This window comes from Pelophylax lessonae, assembly GCF_965119305.1.
Source record: "Pelophylax lessonae genome assembly, chromosome: 4".
In the NCBI taxonomy this organism is placed as follows: Eukaryota; Metazoa; Chordata; class Amphibia; order Anura; family Ranidae; genus Pelophylax; species Pelophylax lessonae.
Window position 1 is genome coordinate 254,805,417 of NC_138771.1, and position 21,813 is coordinate 254,827,229.

General features: G+C 42.7%; 1 protein-coding gene across 4 annotated transcripts in view; it reads left to right on the plus strand.

Annotated features, from left to right (window-relative positions):
• OSBPL8 (oxysterol binding protein like 8) overlaps nt 1-21,813 on the plus strand; it is a 377,827-nt gene that overhangs the window by 266,732 nt on the left and 89,282 nt on the right. For all 4 annotated transcript variants that reach the window (XM_082257116.1, XM_082257117.1, XM_082257118.1 and 1 more), the window contains 3 exons: nt 3,811-3,982; nt 6,707-6,944; nt 17,085-17,269. In XM_082257116.1, coding sequence (XP_082113242.1) covers nt 3,811-3,982; nt 6,707-6,944; nt 17,085-17,269 — 595 coding nt within the window. The remainder of the gene's footprint in view (nt 1-3,810; nt 3,983-6,706; nt 6,945-17,084; nt 17,270-21,813) is intronic.

Sequence of the window (21,813 nt, forward strand, 5' to 3'; positions counted from 1 at the left end):
ATTGTGCCAGCAGACAAAATACTTTAACTCCTACAACCAACAGAGCTTGTGAAACATATTTTCAGGGCAGTTTGTATTAACAATCACATCCTAGTTTGGAGGAGATTTTACTACTATGAGAGTGGAATTCTCTAACCTCCCTGCATATTATAATGCAGTAAACCCTAGCAATCAATCAGGTTTTCGTTAGCTTAGTAAAATATTGGTTCTGATTAGTCGCCATGAGTTATTGCACTGTGTGTTGTCTCGTGACATAGATTTCGAGTGCCATCCCCAAAGGGATAATTAAAGTGATACTAAACATTTTAATTTACATTGTTTATTTACATTGTCCTTTCCATTTCTGTATGTGGATGATGGCACTGTAATTATTTTAATAATAAAAAAAAAAAAAGTACCTTTCTCCTAATTGATATACAACTGTCACATGATGTAGCTTTTCCCCAGCCTGTCTGCAGGGAAACATAAGCAAAAGGAGCTTCCAGTCCTCTGCTGTTGGTCACATGTTGAAAATAAAAAAAATTGCCTTTGGAATGCAGAGTAAAACTAAAATATCAATAAACAGTTCTAACCGATTCTTGACCGTATAACTTGCATATATAGCTGCAAGGTGACGTTATATATAACTGCAAGGTGCAAAGTACGTTATATGATGATCTGACACTTCCGGATAGGGGGGCGCGTGCCGCCGGTGACCCCATCCGTGCAGTGATTAAACACTGCAGATGTCGATCACTGGGTGCCTGCCAATAGATTACTGCTGGTACCCTGCGATCATCATAAATTCACACAGGACAGAGCCCTGCCTATGTAAACAAGGCAGAGCCCTGACCTGTCAGCTCAGCATAGATAACTGGGCATGTGCAGAGTTGCCAACTATAGCTGAATTGGGGACTTGGACAGAAGGCGGAGATAGAGAGCAGCAGGATTAACCAGGTTTTTTGCAAAATACAGAAAATGAATCTCAGTGAGTTGGTAAGTATGAACAGCATGTAATACACAATTTATTTTTAGTTTTTATGATGTGGATTTAGTGACACTTTAATGTGTTTGTTGTTCTTGAGCAAATGTCCTTAGCTGATTATGGAGCTATTAGAAATCATGTTTATTCTGCAGCACTATGAAGGTAGATGTTGTATACTCTGTATTTCTCCATATTTCTCAGTATTTCATCACTCTGAAGTGTTGTTAATTGCAACATAACCGGTTGTTTGCATCTTCCCTTGTGTCCAATTGGTATTGAAAATGAATATATATACAAAATTTATTTTTGCTAAAGGTCTGGGCAACAACAGAGTCAATGTGCTGGGCTACATGAGTTATTTTTTTCTGCATTTTGCTGTTTAGCACACAATCAATTATAAAAATTAGAAATATCACAAAATTTTTTTTTTGAGCCTTATATATTCATGTGATCTTTGCAAGCTTTTTTTTCTCCTGAATTAGTCTCATCACCTCAAATGGTCAGCTTTCTTCTGTTGTCAATACACCTCGTGTTTAACTCAAGTCAACTAGCTAGCAGTATTTTACCATGTAAGAACCTGTGCGTTAATCTTTGTGAATGTACTTTTCAGTACTAAATTTTTTAAAAACCTAGTCGGGCTGAAAAAGAGCCAATAGAATAAATGCACACAGCCCAGCTAGGAATCGAACTTACATGTGTGTCACTATAGGTAGCAGTTTCCTATGGTGACACACGTGGGAGGGCAGCCGAGAGCAGCGGTGGAGGATCAGTGCTGCACTATGCAAAACCATTGCACAGAGCAGGTAAGTATGACATGGTTGTTATTAAAAAAAATAACTTTACAATCACTTTAAATACAGTTTTTTTTTTTAGGAATAGAGACTTTTTACTAGTTATACCTTTAAAGGTATGCATGTAGTATGTGAATTGTGACATTGTAGCAGACCCTGCACAGCTGGGATGAAGAGTGAGCGAGAATCCGTACAAGGAACCAATCCGTATATGTGTGCTATCGAGGCATTCTGAGTTCACTTCTGTGCGGCTTTGTATTTCACTGTCCAGTAACAGGCTGGGGAAGGTCCAGGAAGACCTAGGCTTAGAAGTTTTTGTTGAATGATGCTATCGGACTGGGGACATCTAGTGGCAGAAAAAAGTAATGCAGGAGAAATCTCTAAATTGAAGGTGACTGTTGCAGCAAAAGTATGATTTTATCATTAACTCCTTCTCGCTGAGAGTACACATATATGTGTTGTCATGAAGGTGGGTTTTCTTGTGTTGCTGCATATGTGCCTCCTGCTTTTGTGGTGGGGTGCACGTGTGACTGCGCTTTCACCAACAGCACCTAGTCTCAGACTAACTATTTGGGAGCAGATGGACAAGCTCCCAATCGAATAATGACTGTGATATCCAATCCCCTGCTTCTCTTTCTGCACTGTGAGACTCTTTTTTTCCTCTCTAGCGGAGAAGTATGCGGAAAAAAAAGTCTGTTGTAAAAATAAAAAACTAAAGATAAAATAGTTAGATCAGGACGTGATTTAGGTTAGTTTCAGTGTGTTTTACATAGCATAAAAACAAGTTTTATATTTAATGTCCGTGTGATTAAGGTAGGTTAAGAAATTCGCACAATGCACAGTTGTTTCTGGGCCCTACTAAAAGTACAAACAACAAAATAAAACACATGTAGAAGTGCTATGTACTCCAAGAGAAATACAGCTAAAGTTTAAAAAAATATATATATATTTTTTTTTACTATTTTGGGTCAGTTTTTCTTTAATAATAAAACACAATTTGGAGATATCCATGACCATTGACCACCAAATAAAAGTCCAGTTGGTTCAATTTGTCCTGAGAGAACAAGGTATAATTAACCTGGATACACCAAGTAATTGTGATTTGTTTTTCTTTCATCAAGGAGGAGTTAATGGTCTATTCATTTTTATCTAGTTTTTAGTTTTACTCAGCTTCAACTATTCATCTCTTGAAGAAAACTCATGCTTCAACACAACACAGTTTTTAGACATATTTGCATGGCCTTTATATAGTAGACACAAGAGTCAAATAGCTAAAGCATAATGCTTATGCCGTTTTTATTATTGCGTTATTATTCTTGTTACTATAAAAATGGTGACCTCAGATTATTAGAACATGTGTTTTTGCATCAAAATGTTCTGTTCACAAATATAATTATCCTGCAGGCGTTCTTTTTTAGTTGTAATTAATCTATCTAGTTTGTGTGGAAGCAGTACTTTCATTGCACAGTTAGCAGATTCAGAATACAATGATTTAGCCTGTGCCTTCATCAAAGCCGATGTGCCCAAAGGGTTTTCCACAGGTGTACATGCCTTGGCAATATTCTGAGGTTAAAAGCAGAGTGTTAAAGTGATTTGTAACGTTTTTTTTTTTTCAATTAAAATAACAAACATGTTATACTTACCTGCTCTGTGCAGTGGTTTTGCACAGAGCTGCCCCGTTCCTCCTCTTTTCAGGTCCACTGCCAGTGCTACCGTCCCCCTAGCCGAGTGCCCATAAGACACACACACAGCAGGGCTCAGGCTCTGCCCCTTCAAAATGGCTCCGGTTGCTGTATATGAGCCAATGAGGAGTGAGAGAGCCAAGAAAACCTTGGCTCTCGTGTACACCACTAGATTAAGATCGGGCTCAGGTATGTATTTAGGAGGGGGGGGCTCCATGCAGAAGGTTTTTACCTTACTGAAAAGAATGTAGTATAATAAAAAAAAAAAAAAAAACCTTCTGCCTTTACAACCACTTTAATATACACTAAAATCTGTTACATATTGTAGGGATGTGCTATTTTTTTCAGCCTCTGTTTTTTTTTGTTATGCTAGGAAGGTGCTGGATGGATGCACTAGAGCTGGCTCTAAAATGCTCCAGTTTGCTGAAACGCACCATGATCAGGGAAGGTAAAGAGCATGACCTGAACTCCTCTAATGAGAACAGCCACGTAAACTTCTATGGCTTGCTAAGGGCAAACAACATGCACAGCAATGAAAATTTCCAGTAAGTATTGTCCAGCTCTGTCCTTTTACTTTTCTAAAAATAAAACTAAAGTCAATATGTTCTGACTCAAATCTACCCAAATAATTTTTAATTCAATATTTTATTGATGTTTTTTCAGTGCACATCATTAGTGCAGTCTTTTCAGTACAGCCAAGTTGGTACATAACATTTTCAATAAGCAGATGTCCAAGTTATAAGCTTGGAGAATTTATCATTAGAGAGTTTTGTATTTTAATACATACATTTCCAAAAACGTAAAACAACAGGGCCAAGTGTGGATGCAACTGTACAGTATATGGGCACCTGAATATGTCCTGTTAAGAAGGAAGAGTTCTTTAAAAAGCTCTGGGTACTATTGCTATCTGACATGCTATCTGGAGGATACGTTATGGTTAGATAGCGTGTCCCACATTGGATGTTGTGGTTTCTTTCAACAGCCACTATATTACTACAGTACTCTATAAAGATGAGATTCGTTTTCCTACATGGATTGTCTAGAACAGTGTTTCTCAACCTTTTTCGAGTTTGGGTTCCCTTGAAAATGATTTTCACTCTCGAGGCACCCTTGTCAAAGGCTTGGTTCAGGTTACTGTGTGTCGCGGAACGCATGTAAAATTGTACTTATTCCTGACACGCAGACAAATTCTCTGCTCTTTAGGGGTACCATTTATTTTTTGTGGTACCCAACACATTGGCAAATGCGGGTTTTTTTGGTGTGGCACAATTTTAAAATAAAGGTCAGGGGTGACTTTCCCTACTTTTCTGCAGATAGAAAAGCCCATTGAAACAAATGGGCTGCCCTACGTGCAGCACGTAGCCCCACAGATGTGAACCAAGGGTGTTGTTCACATTTGAGGTTGGCGAGCGGTAAAACCACATGGTTGAGCTGTTTTTACCACCCCAATTGCTAACCCTTTAGCTGCAAAGGCAGCAGCGGGGGATATACATGTTTTGTGGCTGCAGCTTGAAAATACCTCCAGCTAAATAGGGCTGCACTACAGCCACGCCGCAACTGTGTGCATTGGATCTTGTTCTGGTGTAATGATGCTGCATTTACGTGGTTAAAACAGGTGGTGAGGGGGCGACATATTGCTTCTTTACCGCCTGTCAAATGCCTCTGAAAAGCAATCTGAGAATGGATTACTTTTCAGAGGAGCCGCAGTCCTTGCTGCTATTACGAACAAGCCCTAAAAAAGCAGTTCTGATAATACAGGAAAAGGGGTCATGACACATGCATACACACACACACACACACAAAAATAAAAACAAACACATGTACAGACATACACACATACAGACACGTGTACACACACACACACACACACACACGTACAGACACATGTACACACAAACACATGTACTGTATATATCCCTTTAAAAAAATTGTAGTACAGTACCTTCCCTTACACAGCTGGGTACTGCACTGTAGAGGAAGACACAGAACACACTCCCTTCTCTTCTTTTGCTGCATCTTAAATATTTCCCCACCAGTCATCAAAAAGGCTGATCTGAGGTAAGAAAGCAATTCCCTGCTCCTCTACCAAGGTGACTACCTTCACACAGAGGCATGATAAGTGAGTACTAGTGGAAATGATCAGCTGCAGGGTGCCTACAGGCAATGCTGCTAACTCATCCTTTGCCCTCTGCCTGCCTTTTTTGGGCTCAGCTTCCACAGTGCTTAATTGAGCACAAGAAAAATTGAATCTTTCCATTGGAACCTAAAGGAGAAATATAGCCAAAGCTATTTTGGCTGTACTTCTCCTGTGGATTACAGTTTGTTCTGCACTCCTCTGGCCCATTTTCAGCTTACAGCGGACTGAAGCCCCCTGTTGGCTGACGTCTTAGATCCAGTCCAGGCTCTGAAAAGATCCTGACCATAATGGTCAGCCTCTCAGCAAGCCACTGACAGCCTGAGCCAGCCGCTCCCCTCCCCTCCACAACTTGCTCCAGTGAAAAGGGGGGGGGGCAAAACAGAGAGCCAGAGACTGACAGTCCCCGGCTCTCAGCTCACAGTCTTAAGAGTCAGCGGGGGACAGATGCAGCATTGGATCAATGCTGCATCCACCTAGGTGAGTTTTCTTCTTCTTTTTTTTATTTTTAATTCCGAATTTCTTTTTTAATTTAACAGTTCCATCCAGGAATGATGATTATACATAAATTGATTCATAAATGATCATTAATGAACATATAAAGTACATTTTATCAGCTGGAAAAATAGTTCAGTATTATTTAAACAGTTAGTGTTTCTCTGGTTTGTTACCTGCCAAAGTTGCCCATGCAGTAACCAGTATTTGGTAGTTATGAAAGTAGATTAAGCATTGCTAGAGATCACTTGATTGTCAATAAGGTTAAAAAATGCCAGTGTCAAAGATTGTAATCATTGGTTGCAGAGATTGTTATTAGTCTGAAAGTGTCTAATGCAAGTTTTCAGTCTTCAGAATTTTTATTTTTTTATATTGTGCATGAATCCTTACATTTACCCCTGTGGCAGAGACATTTCAGAGCAGCTTCAAGTGCTTAGCACTGGATGAGCCAGCTAGCAAATAGCTACTGGCTGATAGAAATAGTTTTGTCAAACCAGGGAAAGATATTACCTATCCTGGTTATGTTTATTTTTCAGCTCTGCAGACAAGATCTAAAGTCACGGGTCATTTTTACAGGGGGGTTTCACATCATGTTGTAAGAAGAACAATTGATCATGTCATGTTGTGCAATTTGTTTCAGGTTAAATGACAGTGAAATTGAAAGACAACACTTTAAAGATCAGGACACCTATTCTGATAAATCAGATAAGGAGAATGACCATGATCATGAGGATTCTGATAATGATGGACTTGGAAAAAGTGAGGAGAGTGACAGTGACACCTCAGAGAGACAGGATGACTCTTTTATTGACCCTGAACCAATTGATATATTAAAAGAGACGACATATGTGGAAGAGTCGCATGAAGAATTGGGAGAGGTGAGGAAAAAGTGCTTCCGCTGTTGCCACCATCTGCATTGTAGAAGAGTTTATGTAGTGCTTTTTCTATTATTTCAAAGATAACAACCTGCCTTGGTTAACCTGGAAACTTGTATTCTGAGTATTTTCTGCAGGATGAGTTACTGCTTGATAGGAATATTTTTTGTATAACGAATAAGATGTAACTTACACATTCTCTTTGGGTCCTGCAGTAACATAAATTGATTGCTCCTACTACTACTTTTTTTTACATTGGGGAACATGCCTAGAAGGACTGAAATGAGAGTGACTTCCTTAGCCTTCCTGCCTGCTGCTCACTCATACTGTACATGCTTGGCATCCCAATTTGTTCATTTCTACTTGAAACTAGCTGTTCTATATGAATGTACATCAAAGGAGTATGATCTGGGATGATGTAACTAAATTGCAGTTTATATGGTAGGAAACATTTCATGTACATCAGAATCAGGTTTGTGAGTTATGAAAAGAACATGAAAATAATAAGAAGACTTGGTTTTTGACTTAAAGGGATACTAAAGTGTAGTTTTTTATTTATTTTCATAACCTATAACAAACATGTAATTCCTGCTCAGTGTAATGGTTTTGCACAGGGCAGCCCTGATCCTCCTCTTCTCTGGTCCCTCTTTGGTGCTCCTGGCCCCTCCCTCCTGTTGAGTGCCCCCGCAGCAAGCAGCTTGCTACGGGAGGCACCCGAGCCGCAGCACCCTGTGTCGATTTAGACACGGAAACGCGACCCGGCCCCACCCCCTTTATCTCCTCATTGGCTCACTGACTATGATTGACAGCAGCAGGAGCCAGTGGCGCCATGCTGCTCAGTCAGCCAGTGAGGAGGCCGAGTCTCTAGTGCAACATCGCTGGATCTAGATGGGTTTTGGTTAGTACTAGGGAGGCTGCTGCACACAGAGCGCTTGTTATCTTAACCACTTAAGGACCAGGCCTATTTCTGACACTTGTTTAGAAAATTACTTAAAACCCCCAAACATTGTGTATATATATATATATATATATATATATATATATATATATATATATGTATCAGAGACCCTATAGAGTAAAATGGAGATCGTTGCAATACTTTGTCACACGGTATTTGCACAGCGGTCTTACAAATGCAATTTTTTGGAAAAAATACACCTTTTTGAATTAAATAATAAGAAAGCAGTAAAGTTAGCCCATTTTTTTTTCTGTTATGTGAAAGATAATGTTACGCTGAGTAAATAGATACCCAACATGTCATGCTTGAAAATTGCGCATGCTCATGGAATGGCGACAAACATTGGTACTTACAACATTTCCATAGGCAACGTTTTTAAAAACTTTTACAGGTTACAAGTTTAGAGTTGCAGAGGAGGTCTAGGGCTAGAATTATTGCTCTCACTCTAACGATCGCGGGGATACCTCACATGTGTGGTTTGAATACCGTTTACAAATCTGGGCACGACTTGCGTATGGGTTCGCTTCTGCGTGCGAGCTCGGAGGGACAGGGCGCTTCAAATTTTTTTTTTCTTATTTTATTTACCTTTTATTTTTACACAGTCCCTTTGAAAAAAAAAATTGATCACCGATATTCCTAGTACAAGGACTGTAAACATCCCTTGTAATATAGATAAGCAAGAGAGGTCCTCTTTAATGTGAGATCGCTAGTCAAAAAGACCTCAGATCTCACATCTACACCTAAAAGCCAAAAAAAAAGAAAAAATTTCATTTTTTTCAGCAAGAACAAAAATGGGCCCTTTAACCACTTAAGCCCCGGAAGATTTTACCCCCTTCCTGACCAGGGCCTATTTTGCGATTCGGCACTGCGTGAATTTAACGGACAATTGCACAGTCGTGCGACGCTGTACCTAAACAAATTTGACATCCTTTTTTTCCCACAAACAGAGCTTTCTTTTGGTGGTATTTGATCACCTGTGTGATTTTTTGATCATGCGCTATAAACAAAAAAAGAGCATCAATTTTGTAAAAATAACAATATTTTTCACTTTTTTTTTTATATGAAATTCCAAAAAAAAAAAAAAAAACAGTAAAAATCTACATTTTTTAACATTTTAGGCCAATTTGTTTTATGCTACCTATGTTTGGTAAAAAAAAATCACAAAAAGCGTATTTTGATTGGTTTGCGTAAAAGTTATTGCGTTTACTAACTAAGGGAAAGATTTTTGTCATTTTTTTTTTTTAACGAGTAATGGCGATCTGCGATTTTTTTTTGCGGGACTGCGACATTACAGCGGACAGATTGGACCCTTGACTGACATTCTTACACAGGGGAGAATGACAGGCGGCTGTGTTTACATTAGTGAGCGAGCGGGAGCGAGCCTCCAGCTCCCTAGAGCCTCACAGGCTAGCGACGTAGACCTACGTCGCTTTGCCTGTGAGGGGCTGACTGCCGATGTAAATCGTCGTTAGGCAGTCGGCAAGTGGTTAAAGCCGTTGGTAGAAAAAGACGTATGATGTCGCTCCGGTCCTCCAAGGCCATAGAGTCGAGTGGGGGCTATCGTTTTCCCTGCTACCGATGGTTCTGGTAATCGGGGAGAATGACCGGGAAGCGGCAGAGAGGGGGGGGGGGCACCTCTCCCACCACCCATAAGTGATCTTGCGGTGAATCCACTGCTGGGACCACTTTTATGTGAAAGAGGACCGCCTGCCCTGTAAGAAAATACCTGGGTTATGGCGGCTATCTGCTGCTTAATACAAGTATTTAACGTTAAAATACCCACGTAAAACTGCGGCGGGCGATGCTAAATTTTTTTTAATACATAGAATGTATTCAAATAAAAAGCCTTCTGCCTTTACAATCACTTTAAATTTAGAAAACATTGTGACAGTGAAGCAAGAGATGAGAAACCATAGTGGTCATGAGTAATAACCAATGTTAGACGTTCAGAAGTACAAGTGGTGGATCTGAGATGGCTTTACTGTGTTTTTACTGTAAAACATTATTCTTCTCAGACCTTTTTATTCTCTTGGAAAGACTAGACAACAGTAATGTAATATTAAATTGCTTACCATTGGGATTGTTCCTGTAATAATTTAGAGAAGCCCTTCTTGTACAGTTGTAACAGTCTTTTACAACAATCTTAATCGCCCAAACTCTTCTTGGGATGTGACTCTGCAGTATGCACCCACCCCCTACACCAGCAGAAATACACTACCTGGTAGTGGGAGCTTATTTAAAAGAGAAGAAATTAAGGTGTGAATACATTTGTGGTGTTCCTTATTCTGCGTGTAGTCCCCTACCCAGTCCCTCTGCACTCTCCATTCAGTCCTATGATGCAATCTCCACCCAGTATTCTGCAAAGTTTGTAATCATGCTCTGGCAGAGTGTATACTTTCCAAAGAACTGACTTAAGAGTGCAGAGTGCATGTGCAGGCCCAGCTCAGACATTTTTGTCTCGCTGTTTTATGACTTCATCACCAATATTACAGGCGTATGTAAGATTGGCAGGTAGGACTGGGGTCAGGAGAAGTTAACGTTTAATTTTAACTGAACTAAAGGTGTGTTTACTCTTTATGATATTTCTGGTCTGTATTAGGGGATGAAGTAGCCTAAATTGCTTTATTTGGTATCCTGGAGTTGAGGTTTAAAGGATGTACTGAAAGAAATATGTAGGCTGTCATTCCAGACCTTTTTATGTAAATTCTAGTTTGACCAGCTGCCAAACTGGTTCAGTAGCTTAAAGGGGTTGTAAACCTTTACACATACCCAGTAAAGTGACTGGCCTCAGGTGATACACAGAGATTAAACAAATCCTCCTAAACAAGTTATGCTTGTTTATCTACAACCATGTGTCCCCTACATCAATTCAAAGTGCAGAATTTACACAGGATCTTTCAGCTCTGAAAAGCAGGGGGCAGAGAGCTGAAGTTACATCAGTGAAGAGCGCTCTGAGAGCTGATTGGAGGGAAGGGATACCCCCCCCCCCCCCTTCACACAGGAACAGAGCTGAGGCTGTTAATAAGCTGCAACTCCCTCCCCGTCACCTTTTTTCTTTTGGTGTCTGGAAAACTTGTCAAAAGTGACTCATACTAATAGCAGATGAACAAAGCAGCAGACAGAAATGACACTTGGTGCTCTGGATTTAGACAAGTAAACACTATAGAGGGATATGCTTTGTTCATATTTCATGTCTTGAGGTTTACAATCACTTTAAATGCTTTTAGGCCCCATGCACACGGGGCGTTAGAAAAAATGTACGTCAAAGTTAGTTCTGACGCCAGAAAAAGCAGCTGTAAAAACGTGCTTTCAGTAGCTTTTTCCATTGGCGTTATTGCACGTTTTGCCACGTTGCTTTTAGCAGCGTTTTTTTTCCTTCCATTCAAAATCAATGGTTCCCTATGGGAGCCTATTGATTTGAATGGAGGTCGCACCGCAACACCGCAAGTCGGATCCGACTTGCGGGGCGACTTGCGCTGTGAGAATCTTGAGGGGGAACTCCACGCCAAAATGGGAAAAAAACGGCGTGGGGGTCCCCCCCAGGGTTCCAAACCAGGCCCTTCGGGTCTGTTATGGAATTTGAGGGTAGCCCCATGCCGAAAAAACGGCATGGGGTCCCCCCCAAAATCCATACCAAACCCTTATCCGAGCATGCAGCCCGGCAGGCCAGGAAAGGGGAGGGGACGAGCGAGCGGCCCCACCCCCCCTGGACCACACCAGGCCACATGCCCTCAACATGGGGGGGTGTTGGTGCTTTGGGGCAGGGGGAGCTCTGCACCCCCCACCTCAAAGCACCTTGCCCCCATGTTGATGAGGACAAGGGCCTCATCCCCACAACCCTGGCCGGTGGTTGTGGGGGTCTGCGGGCAGGGGGCTCATCGGAATCTGGAAGCCCCCTTTAACAAGGGGGCACCCCAGATCCCGGACCCCCTCCCTATGTGAATGGGTATGGGGTACACTGTACCCCTACCCATTCACCCCATAAAAGGCAGTGTATGGAAATAACGACAAGAGACGTTTTGAAAAGTTTATTAAAAATCTTCATCCGACTCTTCTTGTCTTCTCCTCTCCGGGGTCTTCTCCGGGGTCTTCTGCTCTTTTGCTGTCCGCCCTTCTTGTCTTCTCCTCTCCGGGGTCTTCTCCGGGGTCTTCTCCGGGGTCTTCTGCTCTTTTGCTGTCCGCCCTTCTTGTCTTCTCCTCTCCGGGGTCTTCTGCTCTTTTGCTGTCCCCCTCTTCTTGTGTTCTTGTCTCCGGGGTCTTCTGCTGTCCCCTCTTCTGCTGTCCTCTCTTCTTTTCTTCTCCTCTCCGGTCTTCTGCTCTTTTGCTGTCGGCTGTCGGCTGTCTTCTTCCTCCGGTCCTCCTCCGACGACGTCTCCGCTGATTATGCCTATCTCCGGTCTCTTCAGCTTATTATATAGCCATTAGGGGCGTGGCCCCGATGACGTCATCTGGAGGCCCCGCCCCCTCATGTCACAGATGACGTCATATGTGACATGAGGGGGCGGGGCCTCCAGATGACGTCATCGGGGCCACGCCCCTAATGGCTATATAATAAGCTGAAGAGACCGGAGATAGGCATAATCAGCGGAGACGTCGTCGGAGGAGGACCGGAGGAAGAAGACAGCCGACAGCAAAAGAGCAGAAGACCGGAGAGGAGAAGAAAAGAAGAGAGGACAGCAGAAGAGGGGACAGCAGAAGACCCCGGAGACAAGAACACAAGAAGAGGGGGACAGCAAAAGAGCAGAAGACCCCGGAGAGGAGAAGACAAGAAGGGCGGACAGCAAAAGAGCAGAAGACCCCGGAGAAGACCCCGGAGAGGAGAAGACAAGAAGGGCGGACAGCAAAAGAGCAGAAGACCCCGGAGAAGACCCCGGAGAGGAGAAGACAAGAAGAGTCGGATGAAGATTTTTAATAAACTTTTCAAAACGTCTCTTGTCGTTATTTCCATACACTGCCTTTTATGGGGTGAATGGGTAGGGGTACAGTGTACCCCATACCCATTCACATAGGGAGGGGGTCCGGGATCTGGGGTGCCCCCTTGTTAAAGGGGGCTTCCAGATTCCGATGAGCCCCCTGCCCGCAGACCCCCACAACCACCGGCCAGGGTTGTGGGGATGAGGCCCTTGTCCTCATCAACATGGGGGCAAGGTGCTTTGAGGTGGGGGGTGCAGAGCTCCCCCTGCCCCAAAGCACCAACACCCCCCCATGTTGAGGGCATGTGGCCTGGTGTGGTCCAGGGGGGGTGGGGCCGCTCGCTCGTCCCCTCCCCTTTCCTGGCCTGCCGGGCTGCATGCTCGGTTAAGGGTCTGGTATGGATTTTGGGGGGGACCCCACGCCGTTTTTTCGGCATGGGGCTACCCTCAAATTCCATAACAGACTCGAAGGGCCTGGTTTGGAACCCTGGGGGGGACCCCACGCCGTTTTTTTCCCATTTTGGCGTGGCGTTCCCCCTCAAGATTCCCACAGCGCAAGTCACCCCGCAAGTCGGATCCGACTTGCGGTGTTGCGGTGCGACCTCCATTCAAATCAATAGGATCCCATAGGGAACCATTGATTTTGAATGGAAGAAAAAAAAACGTATAACGTGGCTTAACGCACGTTAAGCAACGTTATAGCAAAGTTATTCAGCTTTTAGCAGCGTCAGGCGTTTTTAACGCTGTAACGCTGGTCCTCAGAACGCGCAGGTGGTGGGTTCTTGTTGCAGCCTAAAAACGCCTAAGCCACTTACAGCTCAAAAACGTCTGAGTGTGCATGAGGCCATAGAATAACATGGAGGGGCGTTTTTAGGCTGCAAAAAGAAAACGCCTGACGCTGCTTACAGCGGCGTTAAAAACGTCCCGTGTGCATGGGGCCTTAAAGTTACTATCCCAGATTAAAGTAGAACTTTAGGCAAAACGTTTTTTTTTTTTTTTTTGAATTTTGAATAGAGTAAGGATCTTCCCTCTATCCAAAACTAAGAAAAAAAGTTTTGCATTTAGGTAAAAGGAAAAAGTGATCAACTGCGCTAACTAAATACAACTAAAGCCGATAGCACAAAAACCAGACATATGGTAGGCAAAATATAAACAAAGTAAATAAAGTGCAGCGTTAAATAATAATGACTGAACACACTAGTCCATGTGCATAAGGATTCACCAAAGATGGTGAATACATAAATAAAGTCCCGTGTGAATGGTGCAGAAAATCATCCAAAAATGGTAAATGTGGTCACAGTGGCAGCCAGACCCCAACACCATCGGAGGAGAAATGATAATGCGCTCCCTGGACACTTTGGACCCAAACTACCATAAGGCATAAGGGTCAAATAGGCTAGTAACATGGAATTCTTGGTATCTCCAAATGCCCGCAGTGCCCTCAGATGTTCCAAACAGTGGTCATAAGATGGATTCAGAAGAAAGGAAGTCTCAACCAACAGATGACATGAGGAATAAAACCAGAGGGAACAAACATAGTGTAAATCCGCAAAACAAATTTATTAAAAAAAAGGGGAGGTACACTTACAGACATCCAGATGTACAAGCATATAATAAGTAAGCAAATCAGGCTGTCCCTGGCAGACGCGTTTCGTCAGAGATAAACAAAAGGGGCAATATCTTTCTTCTGAATCCATCTTATGACCACTGTTTTTAACATTCCATGTTACCAGCCTATTTGACCCTTTTGCCATATGGTAGTTTGGGTCCAAAGTCTCCGGTGAGTGCATTATCATTTCTCCTCTGATGGTGTTGGGGTCTGGCTGCCACTGTGACCACATTTACCACTTTTGGATGATTTTCTGCACCATTCACACAAGACTTTATGTATTCACCATATTTGGTGAATCCTTATGCACATGGACTAGTGTGTTCAGTCATTAATATTTAGTGCTGCACTTTATTTACTTTGTTTGCATTTAGGTAAACTTTAAGCCCTCATGCACACTGGGTGTTTGCCCAGCTCTTCTGAACTCCTTTTCTGCTGGCAGGACGCTTGTAGACACGTCAAGCGTATTGTCATTCATTATTTAATTGGCCCACATTATTCTAGCCACTGAAATAATTGAACACTTGGCGTGCACGAACACTGCATTTAGGCACATCAACCGTTTTATCAGAAGAATTGCTCCTCTCCTGAATGTGCAAGTGATTTTTGTTTGTGCCTCTCTTGTGCCTCCCTATAAACCTCTGTGTCAGTGGATACATAGGCAAACATAGAGGGGTGTTTAGCGGCATAAAAAAAAAAAACACTGTTTAAATTCGTTTTTTTTTAATACCCAGTGTGCAGAAGACCTAAGTATGCAGTTAACCTGTTTTGATTTCATATTTGTTTTAGGTTAATAACTAGGAGTATTGAAACAGAGACCGCTGGGTTAATAGCATTTTCATTAGGGCAGCAGTGGCAGTCTGCATCTATTTGGCAGTACAGAAGTACCTGTGAATAAAGCTAAAGTGATTGCAGTTTATAAGTATAGTGGTTTTGTAAATTATAAACATGCCCCCTACAAACTGTCACTGGGGCTGATTCAGGTACACCCAGCCTAAAGGGGTATCTTGTACCCTCCTTCAGCTACTGTTGAGCAAGAAGTGGTATTGAGCTTTAACTTCGACTGATAAGATCTTACACAAGTACAGTGCTTTTACTACCGCACATTCTCTAAAACGAAAAAGTAGGGTGGATTTCAGACTAAACAATTGTCCCAGAAGGCTTTATTCTCTAAAAATATGCCACAGTATCTGAAGCAGAGGTGCATAGCAACCAGTCAGCTTCCAGGTTTCATTTTCAAAATGTAATTAAACAAGCTGAAGATATATTGGAGATCTTTTTGACCTATTGGGAGAAAGAAGATGAAGATATAATTTGATTGCTATGCAGAATTGTTCTGCATTCTGTTTGCTGTACTTTCAATAAATTCCCCCCATTGTTTTGTAGCACCCTACAGGTAGGTGCTAGGTAAATGCATAGTGGGCCTTGTCTACCTAACAGCAGGGCCAGGTTTCTTTTGATAGGTAGGTTGTCATGGTTTCCAAGTGTGTCTCCTGAGAGGGAAGTCTCCCCAATGGCTCTATTAGAGGTTTCTGATAGGGCAGTGGAGGAAACCCAATCAGATACATTCAGACTTGTATCTACCCCAAAAGGCAGATTCTGCCGCAGAGGATTCTGGGGAGGGGCAGAAGTCTGAAGGGGGCGCATGACTCGTGGTCTTTAGCGGGAAGCAGAGTCCCAGGAGGGAGAGTATGGCTGTCTCTCCTCCTGTCTGAGGAAGCGGATATCTCGGGGTGTCGCCTGAGAAATCCAGAGAGTGCTGAGTTGAGCTGAGGGCATCCGGTGTGCCGAGAACCAGCGGAGAGTGAGAGGGGTCCAGTCCCAGGAAAGCCTACATAGGTTGTGAGTACTGAGGATTACCCCTGGCCTGAAGTGTTAGAGGAGGCCGCTCCGGAGGAGGTTCTGGGATCCAGTGTCAGCTAGCTGTAAAGGGGGTACCTAGGTTGAGGACCCTGAAGTTACAGAGGGGTTGCATAGTCAGTGGACCCCGAAGAGCTAATAGTGTAAAGGGGGCCCCTGCAGTTAGGGCCTTGAATTGTACGGAGTGCCAGTTGAGAGTTGCAGCCATACAGGAATTCACGTCAAGTTACCTCAAGCCAGTGCAAGACTGGGAGGGAGTAGTCAGTGACTTAGCAGTCCAGCAGTGTCAGTAGTTCAATACTTCACGGTCCTGGGTCTTCTGGACATCAAGTCGAGGATTCAGCACTTCATCCAGGTTACAGTGTGTTTCAAGCGTCAGTGAGCATTGGCGTTTCAGGAAAAAGTCCCAAGTTGTACTTAGTCGAGCCGAAAGGAGTATCCCACACATTCCCTTCTCCAATCCCCTTCAAATACAACAAAAACAACAAAACAAAGATGCCGGATTGTATTGTAACCAATCAGCTTCTATGGTGAGCTTGTTCAGTTCAACTTTGAAAAAGAAAAATAGAAACGGATTGATTGCCATATTCATCTGCTCCCGATGCTTAGTTAATTCCCCTCATTATACTTCCAAAACTACAACTTTGCAGTATTTGGTGTAATCACCTTTCTTTGTTTTCATACCAAATATGTGCATGTTGTGAGGCAAGCAAAGATGCGTGCTGTTTTGTAAATAAGCTGTATGAGTGGCAGCATTGTTCATTGTAGACCTTTTTAATTAATTTTTCAATTTTTTTTTCAAGGCTGGTGAAGCATCACAGACTGAGACTGTTTCAGAAGAGCACAAAAGTTTGATCTGGACATTACTAAAGCAGGTGCGGCCGGGAATGGACCTGTCCAAAGTGGTGCTTCCCACCTTCATACTGGAACCCCGGTCATTCCTGGACAAGCTCTCAGACTATTACTATCATGCTGACTTCCTGTCTGAGTAAGTGCACTTTGGTCATCTCGATCAGTCAGTGTTAATCAAATAAAACAAAGCAGTTCTCAAGGGTGCTCAACCTGTGGTCCTCCAGCTGCTGCAGAACTACAAGTCCCATGAGGCATTGCAAACCGCTGACATGCATTTCTGGACAGTGTTTTACATAGCACAGTCTTCCTTAATTTACTATTTATTCATTCAATCAACTGTCACTTGTTTGAAAATTTTACTTCATAGTAAAGTTGAAGACACTATGGGGGTAGATTTACTAAAATTGTATACTAAATTGATAAGAGGGGAGGGGCATTTATATTGAACACATCACATCTTTAGGAGGTATCCTCCCCATAGTAACAACACAAAGATGAAAGTGATACAATAAAATATGCAAGTTAAAAGAACTGTAGTGCACAGAATCTGGTGCAGTTGTGCATAGTTTCCAATCAACTTCTAACTTAAAGCTGAGTTCCACTCAAAAGTGGAACCTTTGCTTATCTGCCCCCCCCCCCTTCCAGTGCCACATTTGGCACCTTTCGGGGGGAGCGGGTACCTGTTTTTGACTGGTACCCTGTCCAGACTTCCATCGGACCTCGCCACGGCAAGGTACGTCAGAAGTTCGGCCCCCTCCTCCTCCCTCCTCCTTTCACTGCTTACAGCCCAGTAACCGAGCACAGCACGATTCATGCATGCGCACTAGGACCCGGCCTTGAAGCTGCAAGGCTTCCCTGCCGAGTTCCCTTACCGGCAGTGGCCGGGACAGCATCCGACAGCCGATGGAAACAGTGAGTAAAAAACAATGTATATGAAACATTTATCAAGAGCATAGTGGCTGGAACCAGTACAAAAGTAAGGAAATGTGGTTTTGGTTGCAGCAGGCTGATTAAAAAAAAAAACAGATTCTTCCACCCGCACATAAACGGTGGATGGAGGAATCCTTTTTGCTGTGCCTTTGTATTTTGACAGCAGAACTTACGCTGATTAACGGCTGTAAGATGGATGGAGGAATCCTCCCTGCTGTGCTATTGTGTTCTGACAGTGGGGACTCCTACACTAAGTTGATTGGCTACAAGACACTGATTGACAAAAGTTTTCCATCGGTTCGATTGGACATATCGACTTCTGTTGAGCAGCAATGGTCATAAATGGATCAAAATTTGGCCAGTCCTTGCTGAACAGGCTGCATTTCAATCCATCTATGGTCAGCTTTAAAGATAAAACTGTTTTCCTGGGAGTCAAAAATGATAGATAGATAGATAGATAGATAGATAGATAGATAGATAGATAGATAGATAGATAGATAGATAGATAGATAGATAGATAGATAGATAGATAGATAGATAGATAGATAGATAGATAGATAGATAGATAGATAGATAGATAGATAGATAGATAGATAGATAGATAGATAGATAGATAGATAGATAGATAGATAGATAGATAGATAGATAGATAGATAGATAGATAGATAGATAGATAGATAGATAGATAGATAGATAGATAGATAGATAGATAGATAGATAGATAGATAGATAGATAGATAGATAGATAGATAGATAGATAGATAGATAGATAGATAGATAGATAGATAGATAGATAGATAGATAGATAGATAGATAGATAGATAGATAGATAGATAGATAGATAGATAGATAGATAGATAGATAGATAGATAGATAGATAGATAGATAGATAATATGTACAGAGGATAGATAGAGTAGATATGCTGCAGAGGTGGTGAGTGAAGGGATTCTTTCTTTGGTCTGTAATTGCTTACAGAAGTACCAGTATGCAGTATGAGGACTGCATAGACTTTGTTCCCATACATGCCACAGTTTTTGTTACTGGCTTGTGATGTAATATATACAAAGTGTTTGTGAAAGTACCACTATGAGGTCATTTCTAATGTGTCTGCCCACTGTTCCCTGGGCATGCTACAATTTATCATCTACTTCATTTGCATTTTTTTTATATATCTGTAATCACATTAGTTCTTGCCCTCGGATGAGTTTACAGTCTCACTTCCTTGCTTAAGTCATATGCATATAAATAGACACTAGGGAAATTAGTATGTGTTTGGAGTCCTGGTGGGGCTTGAACCCATGATCCCAAGTCTATAAGGTCAACAGGTTTCCCCCGGAGGAATAAACTGTATGGATATAAATAGGGAGAGCTATCGTTTAAAGCTAAATCCTATCCGCTGTAAATATTGTGATCTGTAACTGTAGCTTTGTTTCTTGTTCTTGTCTTCTCAGAACAGGCAGAATATGGTAGAAATGCATACACTGGCTATGTTAAACTGGCCTTGGCAAGAAAATGATAGGGAGCTCTGCAAAACAACATATTTTCACCATAATAATCATCTTGTGTATTTGTTTTTCATATGCCAAATTACCCATCTTGCTGTTTATTGTTCTTGTGCAGCTGAGACACAGTAACACAACACTTATGTTACTATCATTTAAAGTCTGTACATATGTAGCAGCTAAGCACAGCCCTCCACTATCTCTGAATGTAAACACATGGTAAAGCGAAATATATTTAGGGAGTGTTTATATTATGCCATATTAAGTGCAGTATAGTTTAAGACAGCTAACATATTTGTGATGCATGTTTTGCTTTTCCTAAAGAATTAAAGTACATCCATATACAGTTTTAGCTAGACAGCAGTTTTAATGCACTGGGCAAATGGGTAAGGGCATTTGCCAATTCCCAAAAAGTTGGGATGCTTTGTAAAATCTATATAAAAACAGAATGCAATGATTTGCAAATCTTATAAACCCATATTTTCTCTTTCGTTCATTGACAGACACAGCTCCTGGTATTCATAACCATTGGTTTATACTGCCCCCTATAGGAGTAGGACACTAAGCAGAAAAAAATGGGCAGTCCCAGGGAGTATACTCCCTCTCTCTGCTATAGCCACTCAGTTTTTTCTGCCTAGTCAGGAGTAAGGACCCAGTTCCTTGCTGGGATCTTTGGTCCTGGCAACATTTTTTTTTAGATAGGAATTTTTTTCCTCCTGAATTTTACCTATGAGATCTACAATCAACTGCCGGACTGGGTGACAGGCTGGATAACTAGATCTGGGGGTCACCCCAGTCTGGCTTGCGAGCGTGCACAGACCTCAGCTCCAAGCTAGGTCGGGCGCAACATAGCCCCATGGCCTGCGAGGTAAACAACTTGTGAGGTCGCAGCATTCCTCCTGGCTGACAGCCCCCCATTTAGATGGAGAGGGGTTCTGTCTGGAGCAGTGCCTGTCTGGTTCCTTGTATGGTGAGTAGCTGCCCCCCCTCTCCCCTGGAGGGTTTTGGGGTGGACGTGGGCCCCTCCTTGGGGCGGTGCCAAACCCCCTGGGTTCCCCTCCTTCACGCAGGCAACCCCCCCCCTCTTGCCGAGTCCCTCATCTTGCCCTCTCTCTCGCCCTTCACATACAATTGGGCTGTTTGGGTGGTCTGGCCACTTTCCTGAGATGGGGGCAGGGCACTGACTAGCAACGGCGACCGGATGATTGACTATGCGGAGACGTTGTACCTGGTGAGTCACAGGGATAAGGTGGTTCTTCCCCCTGTCTGTCATTCCTTGCTAAGGCTGTCTCTGACTTTCATTTGAATGAAGACATTATGTTGCCTTCCTGGCCTAAACATCCAAAGAAAATTGCCTTGCATGCCTTGGATGTGGTCTGGGCAATTAGGGTGTACCTGGCAGCTATGGAGTCTTTCAGGAAGTCAGACTCTCTTTTTGTGCTCATGGATGGAACTCGAAAAGGGTTGTCCGGTTCCTCTGCGACCATTTCCAGATAGATCAGACAGACGGTGGTTCAGGCCTATTCCATCAGGGGTCAGGTTCCTCCTTTCCCTGTCACTACCTGTCTACTAGGACGCTTAGCGCCTCCTGAGCCTTCCGTCATCGGTCGTCAGTGACGCAGGTTTGCAAGGCGGCCACCTGGTCGTTGGTGCACACTTCTACAAGGTTTTATAAAGTGGATGTGTTATGTGTCTGCGGATACTTCCTTTGATCGCAAGGTTTTGCAGGCTGCTGTTTAGGAGGACCCGATCATCTTTGAGGGTGTATTGCTTTTTTCAGGTGGGCTTCGGTTGTTTGGTTGAGCCCCTGTTGCCTGGTTGGCTAATGTTTAGCCTTGGGAATTTTTTGGTTGTTCCCACCCCTCATTTTTAACACTGCTTTGGGACATGCCAATGGTTATAAATACCAGGAGCTGTGTCCGTCAGTGAACATCAGAGAAATGGATTTTACGGTAAGTCAAAAATCCCATTTTTTTCACAATAGAAAATGGAAAACATATCTAATGTTGAAACTGAGAAAATGTACCATTTTAAGAAAAAAAGTAAAGTAATTTTGAAATTGATGGTGGCAACACGTCTCAAAATAGTTGGGCCAGGGCTGCAAAGTAAGTGGTACTAACAAGGAAGACATGGAAGAACATTTTGCATCTCATTAGGTTTAATAGTAACATGATTGGGTATAAAAAGAACATCTTAGGGAGTCATGGTGTCTTAAAAGTAAAGATGGGCAGAGGTTCACCTATCTGT